This window comes from Dermacentor andersoni, chromosome 1, assembly GCF_023375885.2.
Source record: "Dermacentor andersoni chromosome 1, qqDerAnde1_hic_scaffold, whole genome shotgun sequence".
In the NCBI taxonomy this organism is placed as follows: Eukaryota; Metazoa; Arthropoda; class Arachnida; order Ixodida; family Ixodidae; genus Dermacentor; species Dermacentor andersoni.
The window spans coordinates 353,922,979-353,942,131 of NC_092814.1; the positions used below are offsets into that span (position 1 = coordinate 353,922,979).

Below are 19,153 nucleotides of genomic sequence, written 5' to 3' on the forward strand. Positions count from 1 at the left end.
CACGAAGAGATAATTGGGACGACGAATCGGAATAACTAGTCAGTCATGAAAGTTTATTAACGGAAGCATTCCATGGCTTGAAGGGGTCTTCAGTGCGATGAAAAGTTGCCACCGACCGTGATGACTTGGCTTACTCGCCTTGGCATCGAGAGTGCCGCCGCTATAGCTTCGAACGTCCGTGCAGCGCTTCCCGCTCTCTAGCACGTCAACGTGAAAGAGCACGCGTCACCGAAGCCACCGTTGCAGCTACTTGCGCGATGTTGCCAAAAATCGAGCAGTGGTGGACGTCGACGACATGCACTAATATGAAAGACAAGGTGAATATCAGCAAAACAACAATCAGAACGGGTCTTCGTTCCCTCTCAGTGCCGTGGTTTGATGCCCTGCGGCCGCCCGCTACTGCGCGAGATAGTCATGTGCTGGACTACTGGCGATGCACGGTCCACGCTTCATCGCGACCGTCAGCAGCAGAGCAACCGAACGGTGCACTAGAAATTTATCAAGCATGATGAGGCCCCGCGTGAGAGTGAGGGCGAAGTCTGGCGTCACCCGGGGCACTCTCGTCGTCAGAGCGCGGAGCGAGATAGCAGCGCCCCGATGTGGCCCTGCAGCTGCTCCGACCACCTAAGCCGTGGTCCATTTACTTTTTTGGCCGATAGTACATGTAGTACATTGCTATAATTTTGCAAGGAATCTTTAAGGGGATTTTACAACTGTTCGATATAGGCAATAATCTTATATAACCAAGTTTGATATATCCGGGATCAACTGTAGCAGTGCAGCACCAGGAGCTTTGCAAGTACGCCAGATAGGGATGAGTGCACAAATGAAGACACAGGCACAGAAGACACGGGCACAGAAAAGGACAAGCACATGTGTGGCACCTGCTGCCTACTTACTAGATGGTGGGAGAGGGCTTCGTGGCATGATCGGCCGAGGCGCCCGATCCACAGCATCCTCATCCCGCTTTGCTGGAGGTCGGGCCTTCGGCGGCTCGAGCGGTGGCAGGAGAGCCTTTGGTGCCGTGGCGATAGCCTTAGTGCCTTCTTCTGTAGCCAGGTCAATGAACACAGGCTGACCCTCCTAAAGATGACAAGGAAACATTACTTTTATGCTGCAAATAACAGACCCTAGCAAGTGTACAATCATCTGGCGTTGCAGCACGTGACTTGCGGTTGGTGGTGCTATCTTCCTACATGCCTGTGCATTGTATCGACATAGCTTCAGCTGGCATTTGCAGCTATACAGCACCCGCAATACGAGCACCACACATCAGGACGTTTCCTTTAACAGCGAACCACACTGTACATCCGGGAGCACTCTTGCAGCATGCTTTATGTTCGGCTAGTTAAACATGAGCGCTCTGAACACTTTTGCATTTTTTTTTATTTAGCGTGTCACACTATAGATAAGGGCACCTTCGTGCCAACAATGCAACAAAGATAACGAGAGTTCCAGTCATGTGAAGGCTGCGACCTCTGTTATTGGCACAATGTCGTGTGAACAATCGTAAAATAGTCTGTCTTTTCACTTCTAGTGTGCAGTTACTGCTCTGGCGTCACAGTCAAGGGTGTCACAGAAAACAGATGTATTGATAAGACAGGGGAAATTTTCAGGTGACAGGTGAGCTTTCTGCTCCTGCAGCAAGGGTTAAGTGTGGATCTCTAGGAAAGGTGTTAAACCTGCAGTAGACTTAATCAGGCTAATGATGAGAAATATTCTTTAAATTTCCCCTACATTACAGTTGAGTCTCATAACAGCCATATATCCAACACAAAAATACTTTCATTATATCTTGTACTCATTATAAGCATATTTATTCATTATATCTGATAATTTGTTATATCAGTTCATTGTACTGAGGATCAAGTGTACTATGCATGTGGCATGATGTGCTACCTTCTTTGTCCCCAATCATACTGATCTTTGCTGTTTACGTGTAAGCAGTGTGTAACTGTGGTATGTCCATTGTTGCAGAACCATTGTGTAGGCACCTGCTCTTTGCACCTACAATATATGAAAGGGAACCATGGTGGCCAGAGAAATTCTTGGCAAATAGGCAGCTGGGTCTCTAAAGACAAGACAAAAGTAACATAACCAGTCAAAAGAAAAAGCCCAAGACACGTCTAATTGTACATTATACATGAATGCATTTTACAATCTTATGCAGAAAAATAAAACACGACCACCATCAACTGCCATGCTTCCTTAAAGCTAAACAACGGTAGTAGGTTGCTTCTAGGTTACGCTCCTCTTTCTGACATGAATACTCTTGGTCCAGGCAACTTGAAAATTAAGCCACCGTCAAAGGACTCATAGATAAGAGAAACTAGACGAAATTACTTTTTCCGGGGGGGGGGGGGGGGAGGGGAGGAGGGGGGGTCGAAATCAGCAAGTTTAAATTCACTTACAGAGTACTAGTAAGAACTGGCCACTACGTCCAACACGCTTATGTGGCGGGAGTGCCTCCTGCATTCTAGACATTTCACTGCCCACAGAGGTGACTAATGATGGATACTCAGTCCAGTAACAAAGGCAAGACAAGAGAGCCTGTCTTCACCTGAGGCCTGGATGAAAACAAGCTCCACTTGTTTCACTTTTGCACCAGACTCGTTCACTTCCGATTTTTACACAACTTCTCAGACACTTTTGAAACTCAGCGAATCAACACATAGTACGATCAATATGTATTAACACACAACACCAGGACACACATACTGGTAGCAGTAGGCGACAACTTTCGAAACCAACAAGTACTACTACTGACTGATACCAAAACTGCACAAAATGTGTACGTTGACCATTTAATTTGGTATGTTGATACATAACATGCAGATGCTTAACAGTTCTTTTGGGTACAGTGGGTACAGTGAACACATACCAGAAATCAGGATGGTGCAAAAAGTCATTCTATTTTATTCTGCTGGCAGCCCAAAAAGCTCACTTATGCACATTTATGCCTCGTTTTGCACTTGAAGTATACTTGAATCTTTTAGCAACCATGCATTTAGTATTCACCTTTGAATGTGGCAAGTTACAAGCAACCGAACTGTGCAACATCAGCAGTATATAGTGCAACGTGAGCTTTTTCCCTTCTGCCCTCCTGGCAAGCACACAAGATTACCAATAGTTATCAGCCACAGGCTGGTATACTGTACCAGTATGGCAGGGTTCTCCCGAGCAATTTTTGAGGGGTGAACATCTCGCAACCAGGGGCAATACCACGATTAAGCCTTTTTTTTTTGCCAGATATGAGCTTCCGTCACTTTGAACTGCACTCACCAATTTTGCACTTTGGACATTATAACAGAACTATTGTGAGCCAGCCATGCATCCCACCGCAATCACCAAACTTCGTCAGGACAAGGAAATGCACAGCTTGCTGTTCACTAATGATGCACCAAGAATTCGAATCTGCATAAGCCAGTACGAGCACTTCTGTGTCCCCGTGGCAGTAGTAATGAATTGTGACGCTAGTTTTTGCCCTTTTCATTCACTTCCCTTGCTTTTATTTTTATGTTTCTATGGCAAAATAGGGTGATGCAGCTATCCAAAGATCTCTGATCTCTTTATGATGGTTCCAAAATGACGGCTTTGCATCAATGAAAGGTCCTGTGCTCCACGGTGCTATGGCACCTCCCGACACACAATTTTCTACCTTATTTTTGTCTACAGGATGCTAGAAAAGTGTGAATTTGTCAATTTTTACATCACTTTTCTAATATTCCCTCACGTGATAGAGATACAACCCAATTGAGGATTGCGGTGGGGGGGGGGGGGGGGGTAATTTCGATCAGAGTGGTGGGCAGGAAACCGGAATGGTGGGCAACATTTCCACTGCTGCCCACCGTAGGGAGAACCCTGCAGTATGGTATGGCAATAACCAGCAACATGTTCACAATCCTAAACATTATAGTTAGCATATGTGGACATGACGTCTGGAAAGTAATTCAAGACAGACTACTACAACGATGCTGTCAATGATCATAACTTACATAAACACCCCCCTTTCAATTTAGCTTCGATTTAGATAAAACCACCTCACTGTCAAAGCTTACAGATGAACTATAACTTGCGAGTGCCAGGACCTTGCCCTATTGTGGAAAATAGAACCAGTACTTTCATAATTCACAACAGCAATATTTGTAATACAATACAGTCAACTTTCATTAATTCGACCCTGATAGGACCGACAGAATTGATAAAATTATCCAGCTGGTCAAATTAAGCAGGATGCACAAAAAACCTCAAAACACGCCACTGATTCACTTGGCAGTATTTTCCAAATTCTAACACACCCAGAATCATATGTGTGCCCACTTTCTATATGTCCAACGCAGCAAACTAATATAGATATGGCATTAAAGCTACTAAACGATGTAGTGCGAGTTATACATATACCAGATTTCCCAGAAAAAAGAGAATGGCCAGGGGTCCAATATGTGCTGCACAATAGCGACTGGTTTTCCAGATTAAGTTTCGCCGCAATACATCCGTGCTATGCGGTAAAGCATTCGAACATTGCAAAGGTGGTTTTGGTATCAAAGGTAAATACTCTGCAGATATATCTCTCTGGTTCAGGACAACTGGATTGAAGAACAAAGAACTCATCCCTGAAGAAGGAGCCAGTCGGGCTCTGAAATATTGGGCTTTTAAAATTGAAATAAATTTTGGTTGGAGTTTCCTTGTTCTTTAAATTAAGTCTGTTTTGTTATCGTGTCCATTGGCACCACGCAGGCAATTTTCGGCCCAATTTACTTGAGAAAAAAAACATGTGCTAGCATTGGGTAAATACCATAAACAACATTGTGGGCTATGATTCCTGCTTGAAATCTTCCTAGGGCAGGCCGAAAATAAACATTTTTGACAGAAGATTTTTGACGTGTTCAGTGCATTCACTGTCCCCTAAGCCCCACCGACACTGCCTGTGGTCTCTACTAGGGACCCCCAGGGGTCAGGCACGTGTGTGCTAACTAGTCAAGTTTGATATATTTGGCGAAGGCAAAGTTCAAGATCAAAATAACGAAAGCTTGGGCCCGCAGAAATGCAAGAGCACCGGCCAGGACCTTCAGCCAAGATCGAATTAGTTAAAAAATGTAAGTAACCATAGTCAAATTAATGGATGTCTACTGAATTCACAGTTCTCGTTCAAAAAGTTTAACAATCCCCTTAAGTGGCAGTGCCACATTCTCCACAGGGCATGGTGGTATGGTATGAATGGTTGTGAGGTGCATGGTTGGTTGCCTGCAGTAATATAGTTCATGTGGGCACCCAATCAGCTTGTAAACGCGCTCTGCGGACCAGCTGCCTCTGGTTCTCTTACAATTGTCCATGCTACTTGCCGCTGCTTCTAGGCTTCGGCTTTGTGGCAATGATAAATGAACGAGCGGAAGGCTGTCAACCTTTCCTTCTTTAAGCAGGCTCCTCTGTGATGGTCGTAAGCTGCGGCTGGAGCTTCTTCAACCGACGCACAGCTACTGCAGCTTCGACGTTACAAAGACACTATAGCAGCTGCGGACTGCGTGAACGAGGGTTTTTGCCCATCAGAAAAGGATTTTGGCAGCCCCATACCGTAAGATTCTGGCAATCCCATGCTGCAAGAGTCTGGCAATCCCATGCCGCCAACTTGCCCGAGCACCAGGCTGGGAGCATGCTTGTACCTATCTTACCAGTAGGTGCCCGCTGGCAGCACTCGTCTGCTTCTCAAGGCAACAGCAGATGCTAGACTATTTCACCAAAGCTGTGGTAGGGACAAGGGGTGCCCAGAGACCCTCACAAATCGCTATAAGACCCCCTTTCGAGATGAGAACCCATATAAATAACTGAGCTCCAGGTTGTGGTACGCCTCTACCCATTACTGGCGACCACGGGATTCGAACCCAGTGCCTTCCACATACAAGGTGGGAGCTCTACCATTTCACCACCACAGTCATGACCCAGTGGGTGGAACGCCCAGTTCAGCTGCGAGAGGTGCATGGTTCCATCCCCGCCACCACCCCTGACAGGTGTCCGGCTTTCCAGGGGTGTGTTTCTTGGGAGAGATTAGTACTGAACACAATGCTTACTATGCGAGAACGTACAGCAAGAATGAAGACAAACAAAACATCCCCACCATGCTTATTTTGGACACAGTCTAACTCTGGAAGTAGGCGACAGGCTGCTGCCTTCTACCGCAACATATGCCCACAAAGAGGCATTCACGTGCAGTACTATGTGCAATTACAAGCAACAGAACTGGCTAGAAGACACAGTCGACATACAACTCGGCCGACCACAATTCAACTCTTCGCAAGAATAAGAGATGCATCAATATGAAAATGGTATTGATGTGCAGTTCCTGAAGAGCCAAGCACCTGAGGAACTATTTTGCACGCATATCGGGAGGCTTCCTTGGCACATTAAGATTCTTAAGATATACAGTCATACCTCGTTTTAACGAAGTCACACTTGACACAAACATACCTTCATTATATCCAATATTTGTAATAAGCATGCATTCAACCATTGCTATTGTCAGTGAAATTTTTTTATTTTTTTCCAGTTATGCCATTAAACCCAATATTTTGTTACATTTGACAGCCCTATATTGAAGCGCGACTATAGTGGGCTTTCCAAGACTCAGAAGTGTAGCGACTCCTGTCCCATGGCAATTCATCAAACAGAATTCTGTGGTAGCATCTCTCCAGCACCCAACTACCCAAACAATAGACCTATCAGAAATGGGCGAGTATTCACCTTGCGCAGCCGGCAGTAACGCATCTTCCTCTGCAGCTGCTCCAGCTTCTGGCGGGTGATCTGGTTCTCTCTGTGCCGGCGGCTCTCGGAGGCGCTGTCCTCATCGCTCAGCTCCCGAGGCGTGTTGTCCTCACTGCACCTTGCCAGTCACGCATGCACTTAGGGTGCGCACCAGTTCTCCCAGCCAGAGAGTGCACAGCAAAGTGGGTGGGGGGAGGCCACGCTAAAGTCGCTCCGATCCCCTTCGCAGGCGGCAGAAACGCATGGGTAGTATGCAGGGTCGTTGCAGGCTTCCCATGCGTCTCTTTATCTGTCCAAGACAATACCAATGGCACCTTAGAAGCAAAATTTTCCTTTTGCCAATAAGCACCTTGTCATCATAGCCAACTTGCCTGTCATTTGCAAGCATCATGGACTGCTTATCTGTGGAAGCAAGTCTCCCTTTTGCAATTTTATTTTAATCATGAAAGTCTTAATAACCATGGCTCAGAAAGTTCTCAAATAGCCACAACGCAGGAATATGAAGGGCTTGCTGAATATTCTTACCATTCCTGCCTGCTTGAACAACACTGACATCTTAGAAAATATAGAGTTTCTAAAGTTGAAATATAGAAGCATTGTACATTTACAGCATTACTGATTGGCTGACCAGAAAAGATATAATTTCTGCAATAAATGAAAAACGACAAACTTCCTTAAGGTAAGCAGATTTTGTTTCAAACGCTCAACATACCCCTTTTAATGAAGCAATGTAGCCATTTTTATGGCTACATTTATAGCCATCTTTAGACAACCATGCAGTAGGCATCGGCACCAATGCAGAAAAGTTCACCTAGCTTGCACACTTCAACAGTGGCAAGGAAACTACGTAATTAACAAGTGTAACTAAGGGGCTAGACACTGGCCCTCCATATTCTGCTGGCATTTTGCAAGCAATCCCACCTGACTAGCACTGGCTGCTACAGTTGCTGTTAGCAGTGGTTAATACAAGCACACTATTAAGATGTGAAGAAAATAGCATTTGGAGTAACAGAATGGTGCCCATTGTTACATAGACACTGAGATTAAGTTCAACTACACTTACATCCTACCACTTAGGATCAGTTACGTGGAGAGATTAATTTCTAGGCATACATTTAAGCTTTCAAAGGAAAACTCTGCAGCCCAGCTGGTGGTATGCCGCAACATTGGTTGAGCTTAACCGGTGTTGCCATTTCAGCATAGAGTTTTGAAGACTAGGTTTAAAGGCAAATACAAAGTGAAGGGAACATAATGAAAGAGGTATTGCACAGTCCCTCTGATATATTCACCCACTATCTTATAAGCTCGAGGAAGGACAAATATACTTTGCACTTTTGGCATGTGCATTGCTGCTAATGGCTCAGCTATGCTGCATTGACATCTAAATGCAAGAAGCCTGTAGGTCAACGTTTGCCACTATGGTGCCATTGAGGAAATGCAGTATTGCTACATTTTAATACATCTGGCTTGGTAATGGGTTCACCACACTCACCAGGCCCATTATATATACCTACTACTTTCACAAGAACTGAAGTCCTCATCTCATAGGTTCAGTGTTAGAAGGCGGTCACCAGATAGCCAGGTGTCAGGAATTGGGTGAATTGGTTCTAGTTCCATGAGGCAGTGGTGGCACTGTCACACAACTTAGACATATTCTCATATTTTACACGAAATCATTTTCTGCAAGAGAAGTAATGAGAGTCAGCCCCCCTAATTTTAGGTTAAGTTGAAATCTTTTACATGGTGTTAACCAAACAAGTAAAGGTGCTGCAGGTATCAAAGCCTCAGTCTTGAATTAACTGCATTAAGACTGGCATTCAAATATGCACATGTGTATGGCTGTATTAAATACTATATAACAATTACCATTCATTGCAAAATCTGCTCACCATTTGTTACACCTAAAGGCATTCCCAAGCAAAAGCAGGGTTTTTGTTATTTAGGTCCACTACCAAGCAACGCTCAAGTCAAAAGTCAGAATAATGATTGTTGTATAATTTATTCAACCTTAGACAACAGTACCAATGGAAGATAAATATATTGAAAGAAAGTAGATCCTCCTTGTCCTGCCAAAAGCGATAAGCAGTAATGATGAATAAGAAAATGGCTTTTTGTCTAATCAGGTGCATTGGAGAGTTTGGACATTATCAATACAACCAACCAATTGGCTCTGAGAAACAGAGTGCAAACAGTGGCTGCTGACATAGACCATAACACAGTATTCCCAATTGTTTTCAGATATTTTGTAAGTAATATTCACTATAAATGTGGGGGGAAAAACATAGTAAACAGAGGTTGACACATCAGAACCTAGTCCTACTGACCTTTTTGTACAGAAAGATAGACAAAAACAAAAATGTAGTCCTAAAAAGGCACACACTTTCTTGCTCATAACAGACAAGAAGCCAAAAGATGTCATCTGAACTCTTTTGCTTATTAGTAATTGCCATACAAACATATTTTCATACTGAACATCAAACCCCCAAACTAAAATAGCGCACACATTTTGCTCTATTCTAGGCCAAGGCCACTGTAGTGGACACAGAAGTACATGACAATGTTGCTATTGACAGTCTAGTCAAGCTTAGTAATCGTACTAGTACAGCTTGCCAGAACTTGCATTGTGGATTCCCTGTCATGCACATCTTGATGTGTCTTACCAGTTTGCACGACGCACAGAGTAAGCAAAAAATTATCTTAAAGCGAAGCTGTTAAGGGAAGCTTTGCAGCCGTTTTTGTATGGCATTGTGTTCGGTATCAACCAGGAATGCAAGCTGCATTTGAGGCCCAAATTGTTGCTTTGAAATGTAATTACAGTCGAACCTGAATATATCGAACCCACATATACAGTCAAACCCGGCTATATCGAACTCGCAAAAAAACGCCTATCAGTTCGATATAGAGCATAATTCGATATAAGCCTGCTAAATAATTGGATGTCATAAAAGCACATACCATTTATAAAATAGTTTTATTGAGGAAACTAGCTTAGTTTGGCATAAATTAGTCCTGCATTTTCTTCTGCTTGGGTAATTTCGCTGCCTGCGACGCACGCACTTCCCCACGTTGTCTAAGGAGTCTGAGCAGCTGAGGCCGCAACCTTCCGCATTCGCGCAGAAGCACCGGACTAATGCGAGTGCACCAATCACTTCGGAGGATATGGGCAAAGGACCGTAGTTGCTTTCCTCAATGTGCCTACTGTCATTTGTGCTCAGTACGATGTCGGCGATGTAGCCTTCGTTTCCGGGCTCTACCGTGGTCGCGACACCATCATCTGCACTCACAAACTCGTCCACCGTTGATTCGAATGCCCCGGAAGTTTTGTCAGCTAGCTCCAAACTTCGGCAACACCGGCAACGGCTTCATCGCATTCATCAGAATTTACAGTCCTCACCGAGCACGCGGAAACCGGCACGTATGAAGAACCCCTCGTACACGGCCGTGCGTATGCGTCGGGCGCCGGGTTGCGAGTCTGGCCACTTTAGCCCTAATCGTGCCGAGAGTGCTCCTCGGAATCTTGCACGCTGCGGGGACATCCAACTTCTCATCGCGTTCGACGCGATTTATGATTTCGAGCTTCACGACGAAAGGCGAATTCTGCCGCTTCATCACGGCAACACTGCGGGAGAAGGCCCACAAGGCGCAAACACGATAAACCAGAGAAGCAGCCAGACAACTCGCACTTTCGCCATCTTGCACGAAGAGAGCGCAAGAGCTTCTGATTGGCTGTCTGAGCAAGCGCTGTAGGCGGGCCAGGATCATCTTTTGCTGGGGAGTGTCGCTAGATAGTGATCTAAAGAAAGGAAGGACGCTTGATTCTGCAACCCGTGTGGGAGCACGGCGAAGCGTCGTCAGGGGAGAGGGGTGGCAAGTGAAAGATGATAGAAAAAGAGGGAGGATGGTGGCCTAATAGCACGGAGGAAGGAAACTAAGGAGAGGCCCTGTCTTTGTGAAGCAAAAGTGAAGGCGGAATTTGGCGTTGCTCATGGCGATGCTCCGCCTTTTGGGCCACCCTCCTCTCTTGTTTACATCTTTCGCGAAACCACGCCGCGCTGCGCGTGGTGTCGCGCGCGCGCTCGCGCAACATCTGGCAGAGCACGGTGCAAGTAACACAGCGCAACAAGACACGGTGACTAACGCAAACCCGCCCACTCAGCGCCTTTGCCACGGCCCGAAACCTACCAGAGCAACACATGTGAGCGCTCAAAACCATAACAACGCCGCCATTGTGGCCCAAAAGGCGTGGCCATACAACAAAAAAAAATAAAAAAGCAGCAAAAAAATGAGAACCTACTACGTCATTTCCGCCACACTTTTCTCCTAGCGCGCGGAGGGGGTAGGGCCTCTCCTTAGTTTCCTTCCTCCATGCCTAATAGACTCCACTATGCGCGACACGGGGAGTGTCGACGGCTCGCCCGAACAGCCCGAGATAGCGCGGTCACGGTAGGGAGAGCGGTTGGGTGGAGCCGCGCCGCCGGGTTTCCCCGCTACCGCGAGGGAAAGCCAACCTCTGGGGGCACTTTTCAGCCGCTTGACGTTCGATATATCGGGAGTCACTGCAATATTTGTTCGATGTAAGCGTAATTTTTGCTATATATACTCATTGTAACTATACCGTGACCAGAAATTGTTCGATATATAGAATAATTCGATGTAAACGGGTTCGATATAGTCGGGTTCGACTGTACCAAATTATTGTATGTAACGAACAGCAGTAAAATCCTCTCCATAGTTTCTCTATAAAACTTTTTTTATATATAGCGAACTTTTTTGCAATCTCCTTCAGATTCGATATATTCAGATTCGACTGTATCAATGTATAAAATAATACTTACTTTGCATACACATCACATGAATATTTAACACCTTCCTTGCACATTTTTTTCTTTTCAGCCAGTAATCATAAATTTTGCTTCTAAAGTTTTATTTTACTGGCTTCACATTGGAAATAAGCTAGGAGTTTGTATGGCTGTGGTGGTAATAAGCAGCAAGCAATGCAGTTGGCATGGGAGCCCCGAAGTAGCCATATAACCAGGGCGTTGTTGATGAAACATCAATAAGAACAGCCAGCAAACAGACCCATAGTACCTCAGACGAAGGGTGCGAGAATTCACTTATGCAGTTATGCTTTTTTTTATGTACAAGTGCTTCATACATCTTCGAAGGATTCTTTATCTGCCAAAATTTGCTACGAACTGCACGCTGCTAGCCACACTACTGCACTTAGCATGTGAAAGTGCACCTCAGGCACGATTTCTCTCACGATTAGTGCAGTTTATTGTGATCTGCAACAGAGAAGTACAGTTGCCGGCACAAAGACTGACCCACATAGTTTGCGATTTCAAAGTTCAGCATAGAAGACATAGACATAAGAGTTTGGGCTGTCCTTTTAGTTCCTGCAGTGTACTTAGTTTCTATGCTCAACTTTTCAAAGAACTAATCCTCACCGCTCAGCTTTCTGTCATTTGAAGTTTCATGGCCCACATAGTGGGGCCTTTCACATGTATACCATGTGCTTTGGCTTCATCTTTACAGATTTTATGGAGCACCAAGCTGTTCATTACATCTAAATTCCCAGTGAATTCAGTGCTGCATTCACCTCTTGCACATATTCTGTGAAGACCTGAGAATCTTGCACAAAGTAGTTATCACTGCCTGCCTGAAAATAGCCATGTCACTATTGCAATAGGGGCACAACCTTCTCCAAAAGTTCGCTGACAAAGAAAAACTGGTTCCACTTCGCTGCTCAAGGTGATCATCTATGAAACTAGGATTAATGCATCTCACCCTCAGCACTTGCACCCCACGGGGTGAGAGGCCTAGCTCAAGATTCATATGTTGGTTCTACCATGCAGATGTAACACGACTAGATGTAAGCAATGCAACACCAACTAGACCAATAAATTACAAAACTGAAGAACAAAGTGCTGAACACACCACAGTCAAATACCAAGTAAAAGATCCAAAATGGATGCATGTCGTCACAGGATCGCTAGCACCACACTACAAAGGCGACATTTCAATTCCATAAATAACTACAAAGCAGGCAACCCTACGTCTCGCCATTGTTTACAGAAATAATGGCGAGACATAGGGTTGCTTGCTGACGCCCACAAGGTGCAGGTAGATTTGTTAAAGGAAAAGCTGCCATACACCCTTTCGGTTCACATTCAAGTGCTTTTAGTTGATTAACTCTTTCCCTACTGTGCCCATTAGGCATCACTGGCCCGTTAACAATGGTTTCCAACGCCATTTTCGAGACCTTCAGTGTCCCTTATGGACACACTGCGCCAGCTGACATATAGTAGGAGAACTAAACTTTTTCTTATGGAGTTAACTGTTTTTTCCGCTTTGCCGCGATTTTTGAGTCGGCTCTTAACACACGCACATGCTCGTCAGAGTTGAAAGCGAAAATGACTGCCTATGAAAGCAGTGTGCATGCTCCGAAACATCGCATATCTTGCGATTCCGCTGCGTCTGTGGCTAATTTTATTGACTGCTCAAGCAACAGCAAGTAAGAGGATGCTGCTTTTTCAGCTGACCGATTCTGAGAGCAATTTTTTCAGTGCAAGTAGTTTTCAAGGATAAATTTTGATTCCTTAGCAGACAGTGACTATTAGATAGCGAAACATTTTGTATATTTTCAAAATTTTTGATCACGTTTCCTTTTTATATACAAGCGTTTCTTTACAAGTTTTGTAATTTTATTCTGCAATCTTGTTATTGGCAATTTGTATTTTCTTAAGATATAAATCTGGTTAATAAATGTATGCCTGAGAAGCGGGTTCATTCTGCTTTGCTTTCGTGTACTGCATAAAATTTTCAGTGCAACAGTTTCTTCAAAAAAAAAAGAAAAAAAAGAAATTAGTGTAACCTACGAAAAAAAAAAACTGCCATTTCACCCATGGTAGGGACAGAGTGAAATTGCCCTCACACTGCCAATCATAAACGAAACAGTTGGCTCAGAAGGTAGAGCAAATACCCTGGAAAGGCAGCAATACCTTGCTCTGTGCTCAGAGCAGAACTCATTTTATCAGCCACGCAGCTTTTCACGAAAGCCCTTGTGGGTTTCCTTTGTACCTTCACACTACTATATCGCCCTTTCATTTGCGAAAATACAGTGTCCTCTTTGTTCCACAGGGCCACCAGTCCCATGACATCTAGCTGCACTTTACGAGCTTACTAGCAGTTTAGAGTTGCAGCCCTTGAAGAGCAGTTTCAATTCAAATACAGAATTCCCAAGAAAGCTCTGCAGCATCAGCACCCGTATTAGCGGCTGTTAATGCCTTCCCGAGCTCGAGTGCTTGTCAACAAGATCAGCAGCATGCAGTCTTCACCTGAGCAGCCCCGAAGGCGACCTAGGAGCGCTGTCCAGTACAGTGTACAAATGCACCTTGTCCCCGTCTCGCATCACGACCAGGCGCACTGCCCGCACTCGAGGGACATTCAGGCTCATCTCCTCGCTACACAGCGACAACAGGTGCAGGGGAGCAAGAACGTAGTGTAAGACAAAGGTCTACTAAATTTTTTCACTCTCACAAAATGCAAATACAAATTAACTTTTCTGTCACGCTGACACTGCAATCATTCCAAAGCTGCAGAAGATTACTTCTAATCACTGCTGCAACACTAATGAGCAATGTTTAGTCCATAGATCCTCTACAAAGAAGCTCTAGGGCGGCTTAGCGTCAGCTTTACAAGTACACAATAATACGCCTGCTAACCTGGCTCTACAGGCAGCGACACAACCACAATGCTATATAGATGAAGTTAATTCATTTGACACTGCCACAAGCTAAACTTCACCGTCTTCTTCAGTACAGCTGCACCACAACAATGGCGCCAGTCACTCCAATTTTGGCAGTCATACACTCGCTATGAAAAGCATACACCCACCCTTTGGTGTCTAGATACTTGGCCACATCATTCAGGGTTGGCCGCTCATCCAGGTAGGCTGCACACAGGGCACAAACAGATGCCAATAAGAGCTCTGTCCAAGAATATGTACTCAAAGTCAACTGGAATTGTAACAATTAATTTTTTTATTCTTTTCGAAACCTTCCTCAATGGCTTGGGTGCCCCCATGCCACTGTTATCACTGTAATCAGTGACCTAGAGTAACAGATTAAGGAAAACATGAATGAAAAGTGGAATGTATAGTTACACAATATCGCCTCAGCTCAACAAAGTATGGCATAAAAATATGCTAAAAAAGCAGTCTGAAACTGAGGCAAATACGGACCAATAGAATCTTGTCCACTTGAGACTTTGGCATAGTTATGTTGCAGCACGCTATCATTTCAGGTTGCAACAAATCCAGAACAAAATGGTAGTTACCACAATACATACGTGTAATGAAACGTCCCAGAACAAGCACATGGACTGCTGCAACAGACATCGCAGCGACAACTTTGGGTTAGTCCTAAGAAGTGTACCAACACCTTGAAACAAAAGTGCTTATGCTCTGCTCTTACCAAGGAACAAAACAATGTTGAACTCCTGATCTGAAGGTGACACACACACAACAGCAGCAACTTTTACAGAATGAGAGATCCCTTACTCAATGTGTGCAATATCATCAAACCTCGTCATAACGAGATGGGCTATAGCTAACAGATATAATGAAGTAATCATAATTCCCATAAAAACCTATGCTTTTCATATCTTGTTTGAGCAAAGCAATAATTTCCTGCAAATAGATAAAACAAACCTTTTTCAGTCTGGATTGAAAATTTACGTCTAAGGCATCAAATCCAGAGAAGAGCTTTAGTAATCGAGAAATTCAGTAAATTTTTGAGACTCCCCTGGGACATTCAAATACCAGCCCGATGACATAGAAACTCAATATAATTCTGTCACTAATACTCCACCACTCATAATAAAAATATTATTGCATTGCATTATAAGACTGAAGGAAGAAAATGCTACTTGTCTACATTTATTTGATGCTCAGAAAAGAACTATTTGACAATACCCTTGACAAGAATGTGGGTGGTCAAAAGGTTTCAATTTCGCTCAACGCTGCACTGCCAGTGCTTTCGTGTTTCAGTAGCTTTTGCGGGCTCGCGAAACGAGCACAAACTACTGTATTCACTCGCATAATGATCGCACCCCTGAATTTTGTCGTCAAAATTTGATTTTTTTTCTTTCCAGTGTAATGATCGCATCCCGAACTTGTTGCAGTGATATGTCGTGTGCCAAGTCTAGCTAATGATGATCGCGCTTACCATTTGTCGAATGCTGTCAAATGCTACGCGAATGACTCTTGACGACATACCAAGTGGTCTGCGTGCGCCAAACATTCTTAAGCAGATGCCCCATTCCCCCCCCCCCCCTTCCATTCATCACTTTCCGCACTTCCATGAAAAAAAAAAAGCGCTACAACCAAACTTGTTTTGGCTTTATTACTTGTAGGCATAATGGTTTTGGCCAACAACAACAACAAAAAAAGCGCCTTTCGATTCTTCTCGTATGCATTCGTGGGCACGCAACAAATCGCGAGCGGCCACGATAGTGGCCACGTTTACACTGATACGTTAAAAGTGTACCCTATTCATACGCCGACGCTTGTAACACAGCTAAGATATTCGCCCACCGTTAGCGGAAACGTGCCATATTAGGATAGTAGTGAAGAAAAATGCCGCAGTTTCCGTAGCATGCCCGCCATGTGTTTCTATGTCAGTGGCAGCTAAGCACGCCCATCTCTGTTTCTGTCCCTTCAAAGTGGACATGGCTATGTTATTGTCGCAAACTTGCCGATATTAACAACATTACTCATTACTGATACGGAAGGAACTGTTTCAATGCGCATAATGCACCCATGAGAAGAAAAGATTGTGTTCGGCTTGCTCCGCCGGCCGCCATTTTTGTTTTGGTGTCCCACACTATTACAGCACAATTGTACAGCGGCAGCCGCCTGCTTGACCTGTTGTCATCCCGCAGCAAATGCGGGATGAAAAAAAAAATTTCTTTTCGCGGGAAATTTAACCCGCGCAAGATCGCACCCCTGAATTTGTGTCAATTCTTTTGACAAAAAAGTGCCATCATTATGCGAGTAAATACAGTACAAGTAGCAGAGAATGCCACGTCCATGTGACGTCGTGTGATGCCCGAATGGTCCACACCACTTGACCAAAAAGTGGCAGCTACAGCGGCGAAACCAACACTCTCTGTCTGGGTTCAGTTTCTGGTCACACTGTTGCATTTTGCACAAAAACCGTAGTGCAGTCTGTCAGGCACTGTTTTACTCACCCACCGCAGTACGCAACCGGGCTAGAGGGGGGATGCATGCGCTAGAGGGGGATTAGTGTACATGCGTCTCCCCCTCTAGCCCAGTTGTGGGCAGCAAAAGGAAGTGATGGCATATGTAACGTCAACTGCCCACTCAGGGGCAGGCGATTTTAATTGCGATAGAGGTATATAGACCCTTCAAACATGATTTTCCCTTAAACTTGGTCTTTTCTTGGCACAAAACAAATGCTGCAAGGTTTCTGGAATAGTATTTTAACAGTCCACAATAACTTGACATCTGCTTTTAGTGTCCCTTAAGTTCAAATATGGCTGCGCATGACTGAAGAAGCCATCTCCCACACTCTCCTGCACCCTATACACATCATGCTATGCCTTGGTCAAAGGTCATGTACTACACCATAACAAAACACGAACAGCGGAGTACGTGGCTTGCACTGCATGTAGAAAGGATGCTTCAGTAATGCTGTTCCATCTAACCGTGGCCGCGATAAATTGCTGCACTTGCATATTCAAAGGATTCTTTACATACTGGGACTGTGCTTGAGAATGATCCATTTCGTTTTTCACTCTTTTCACCGTCATTAGCTCAGACACTATCGTCGAGATCTGTTACTCGGCAAGCCAAACAGAAGATGAAATGGATTGTTACAAAATATTACTTTGGCTTGGCTTTTCATGCAAGGCCCTCATCGCCTTAGTGGTCATCACTGGATACCAGCATTAAGAAGAGCTTTTTTGTTCAGAAAAGTTTGCACTAGAACAGCAGCGAGCGTTGTACAAAATCTGAAGATCGCAACTCTCCACTGGCATGCTCCTGAAAAGATGCAAGACCCGTTATGTCGCCGCCACTTCTGCACACGATGGCAGCAAAAATGAATTAGCCTAGGCAGCGTATTAGAGACCGCAGTCAAATGCTCATATCTTTTACAGTCGTTCGTAGACGTGCTGCAGGTCTTTGGCACAGCTTACCCTATGATTATGCCAACAGCTCACACCCCCCGCCCTCCCTGCCCCCACCTCTGTGGGAAATGTTGGCCGCATGCACTAACAAACGTTATGATGAAGTAATGGGTAAAATGAAGTAAATTCGCCTCCTCCTTCGGTTCTATTATAGTGAAGTTTTATTGCAAATAGAATAGTGATGGTCTTCCACCAGTTGTTAGGATGGCTAAGAGCTGTTACATCATGCTCCGACAGCACAAAAACAAGAGAATCAAGAACCGACGTCTCTTCACTTTTTTTTAAAGCCTCTTGCAATATTCTGCCAGTTTCTACAGAAAAACACAGCAAGCATGCATAGGCTGCAAGCATGCATAGGCTGCACACACTGCTGTCACTAGCATTATACTGAAAAATAACTGTCCAAAGAGCGAATAAAATGTGACAAAGACAACAAAATTATATTTGAGCTTACGTTTTTTCCCGACATTTGCTTCAAGGAGAATAAAAGGCAGGTTGCAGCACAAGCAAAAATTAACAATCATGACCCTAACTAGAAGCAATGACACGCCAGGAACCACTACCCTCAATTTTGCAATAGCACCAGTTATTACAACAGTTGGACAAGCTCATTAACATTAGCATTGCAGTGCTAGTGGTAAAGAAGGCACCTTTTATTACTTAGTCATTACAAGCATCACAAGCATAGCAGATTTCTCCTATTATTTTAGTTCAACAATAACTGCGTTTTAATTGTTAAAGCCAAAAAAGTACGTAAGTAAATGTTTCACTGATAAGCACACTATATAACAGCAAACTAGCATTGTTTTCTGCAAGGATCAAAGTGTGAAAAACTATAACAGAACTAGAATATAAAGAAAGGATCATTGTGAATCTACACAGGTATACAGCCTGATAAGTACTATTATGTAGCATTACAAAAGGAACCCTGCAATATCTTTTCCTTAATGAAGACTAGCCCTGCACAACACAATTTGCACCTCCTTCAACCTCCTTGTCAAACATGCACAGAGATCGAAACTATTCACAACAATAAATCAACATGTTAACAGACGTAAGCACAAGGCGTGGTTTTTTCTCGCATTCAGAGCCACTTACATATATCACAAGAAAGGCAATTGATCATCGTCCCCACAGAGTACAAGTGTATGTACCTGGAGAGGCTACACAAGTGTCCCAGCAATGC

The 19,153-nt window shown here is 44.3% G+C and overlaps 1 protein-coding gene across 4 annotated transcripts in view; it reads right to left on the reverse strand.

Annotated features, from left to right (window-relative positions):
• The window catches only part of LOC126516400 (uncharacterized), an 82,080-nt gene that overhangs the window by 51,684 nt on the left and 11,243 nt on the right, over window positions 1–19,153 (reverse strand). For 3 of the 4 annotated variants that reach the window (XM_050166511.3, XM_050166512.3, XM_050166509.3), the window contains exons 4-7: window positions 14,653–14,710; window positions 14,094–14,219; window positions 6,736–6,874; window positions 900–1,083 (exon numbers count right to left, since the gene is read on the reverse strand). In XM_050166511.3, coding sequence (XP_050022468.1) covers window positions 900–1,083; window positions 6,736–6,874; window positions 14,094–14,219; window positions 14,653–14,710 — 507 coding nt within the window. The remainder of the gene's footprint in view (window positions 1–899; window positions 1,084–6,735; window positions 6,875–14,093; window positions 14,220–14,652; window positions 14,711–19,153) is intronic. The other variant, XM_050166510.3, reaches the window with a different exon arrangement.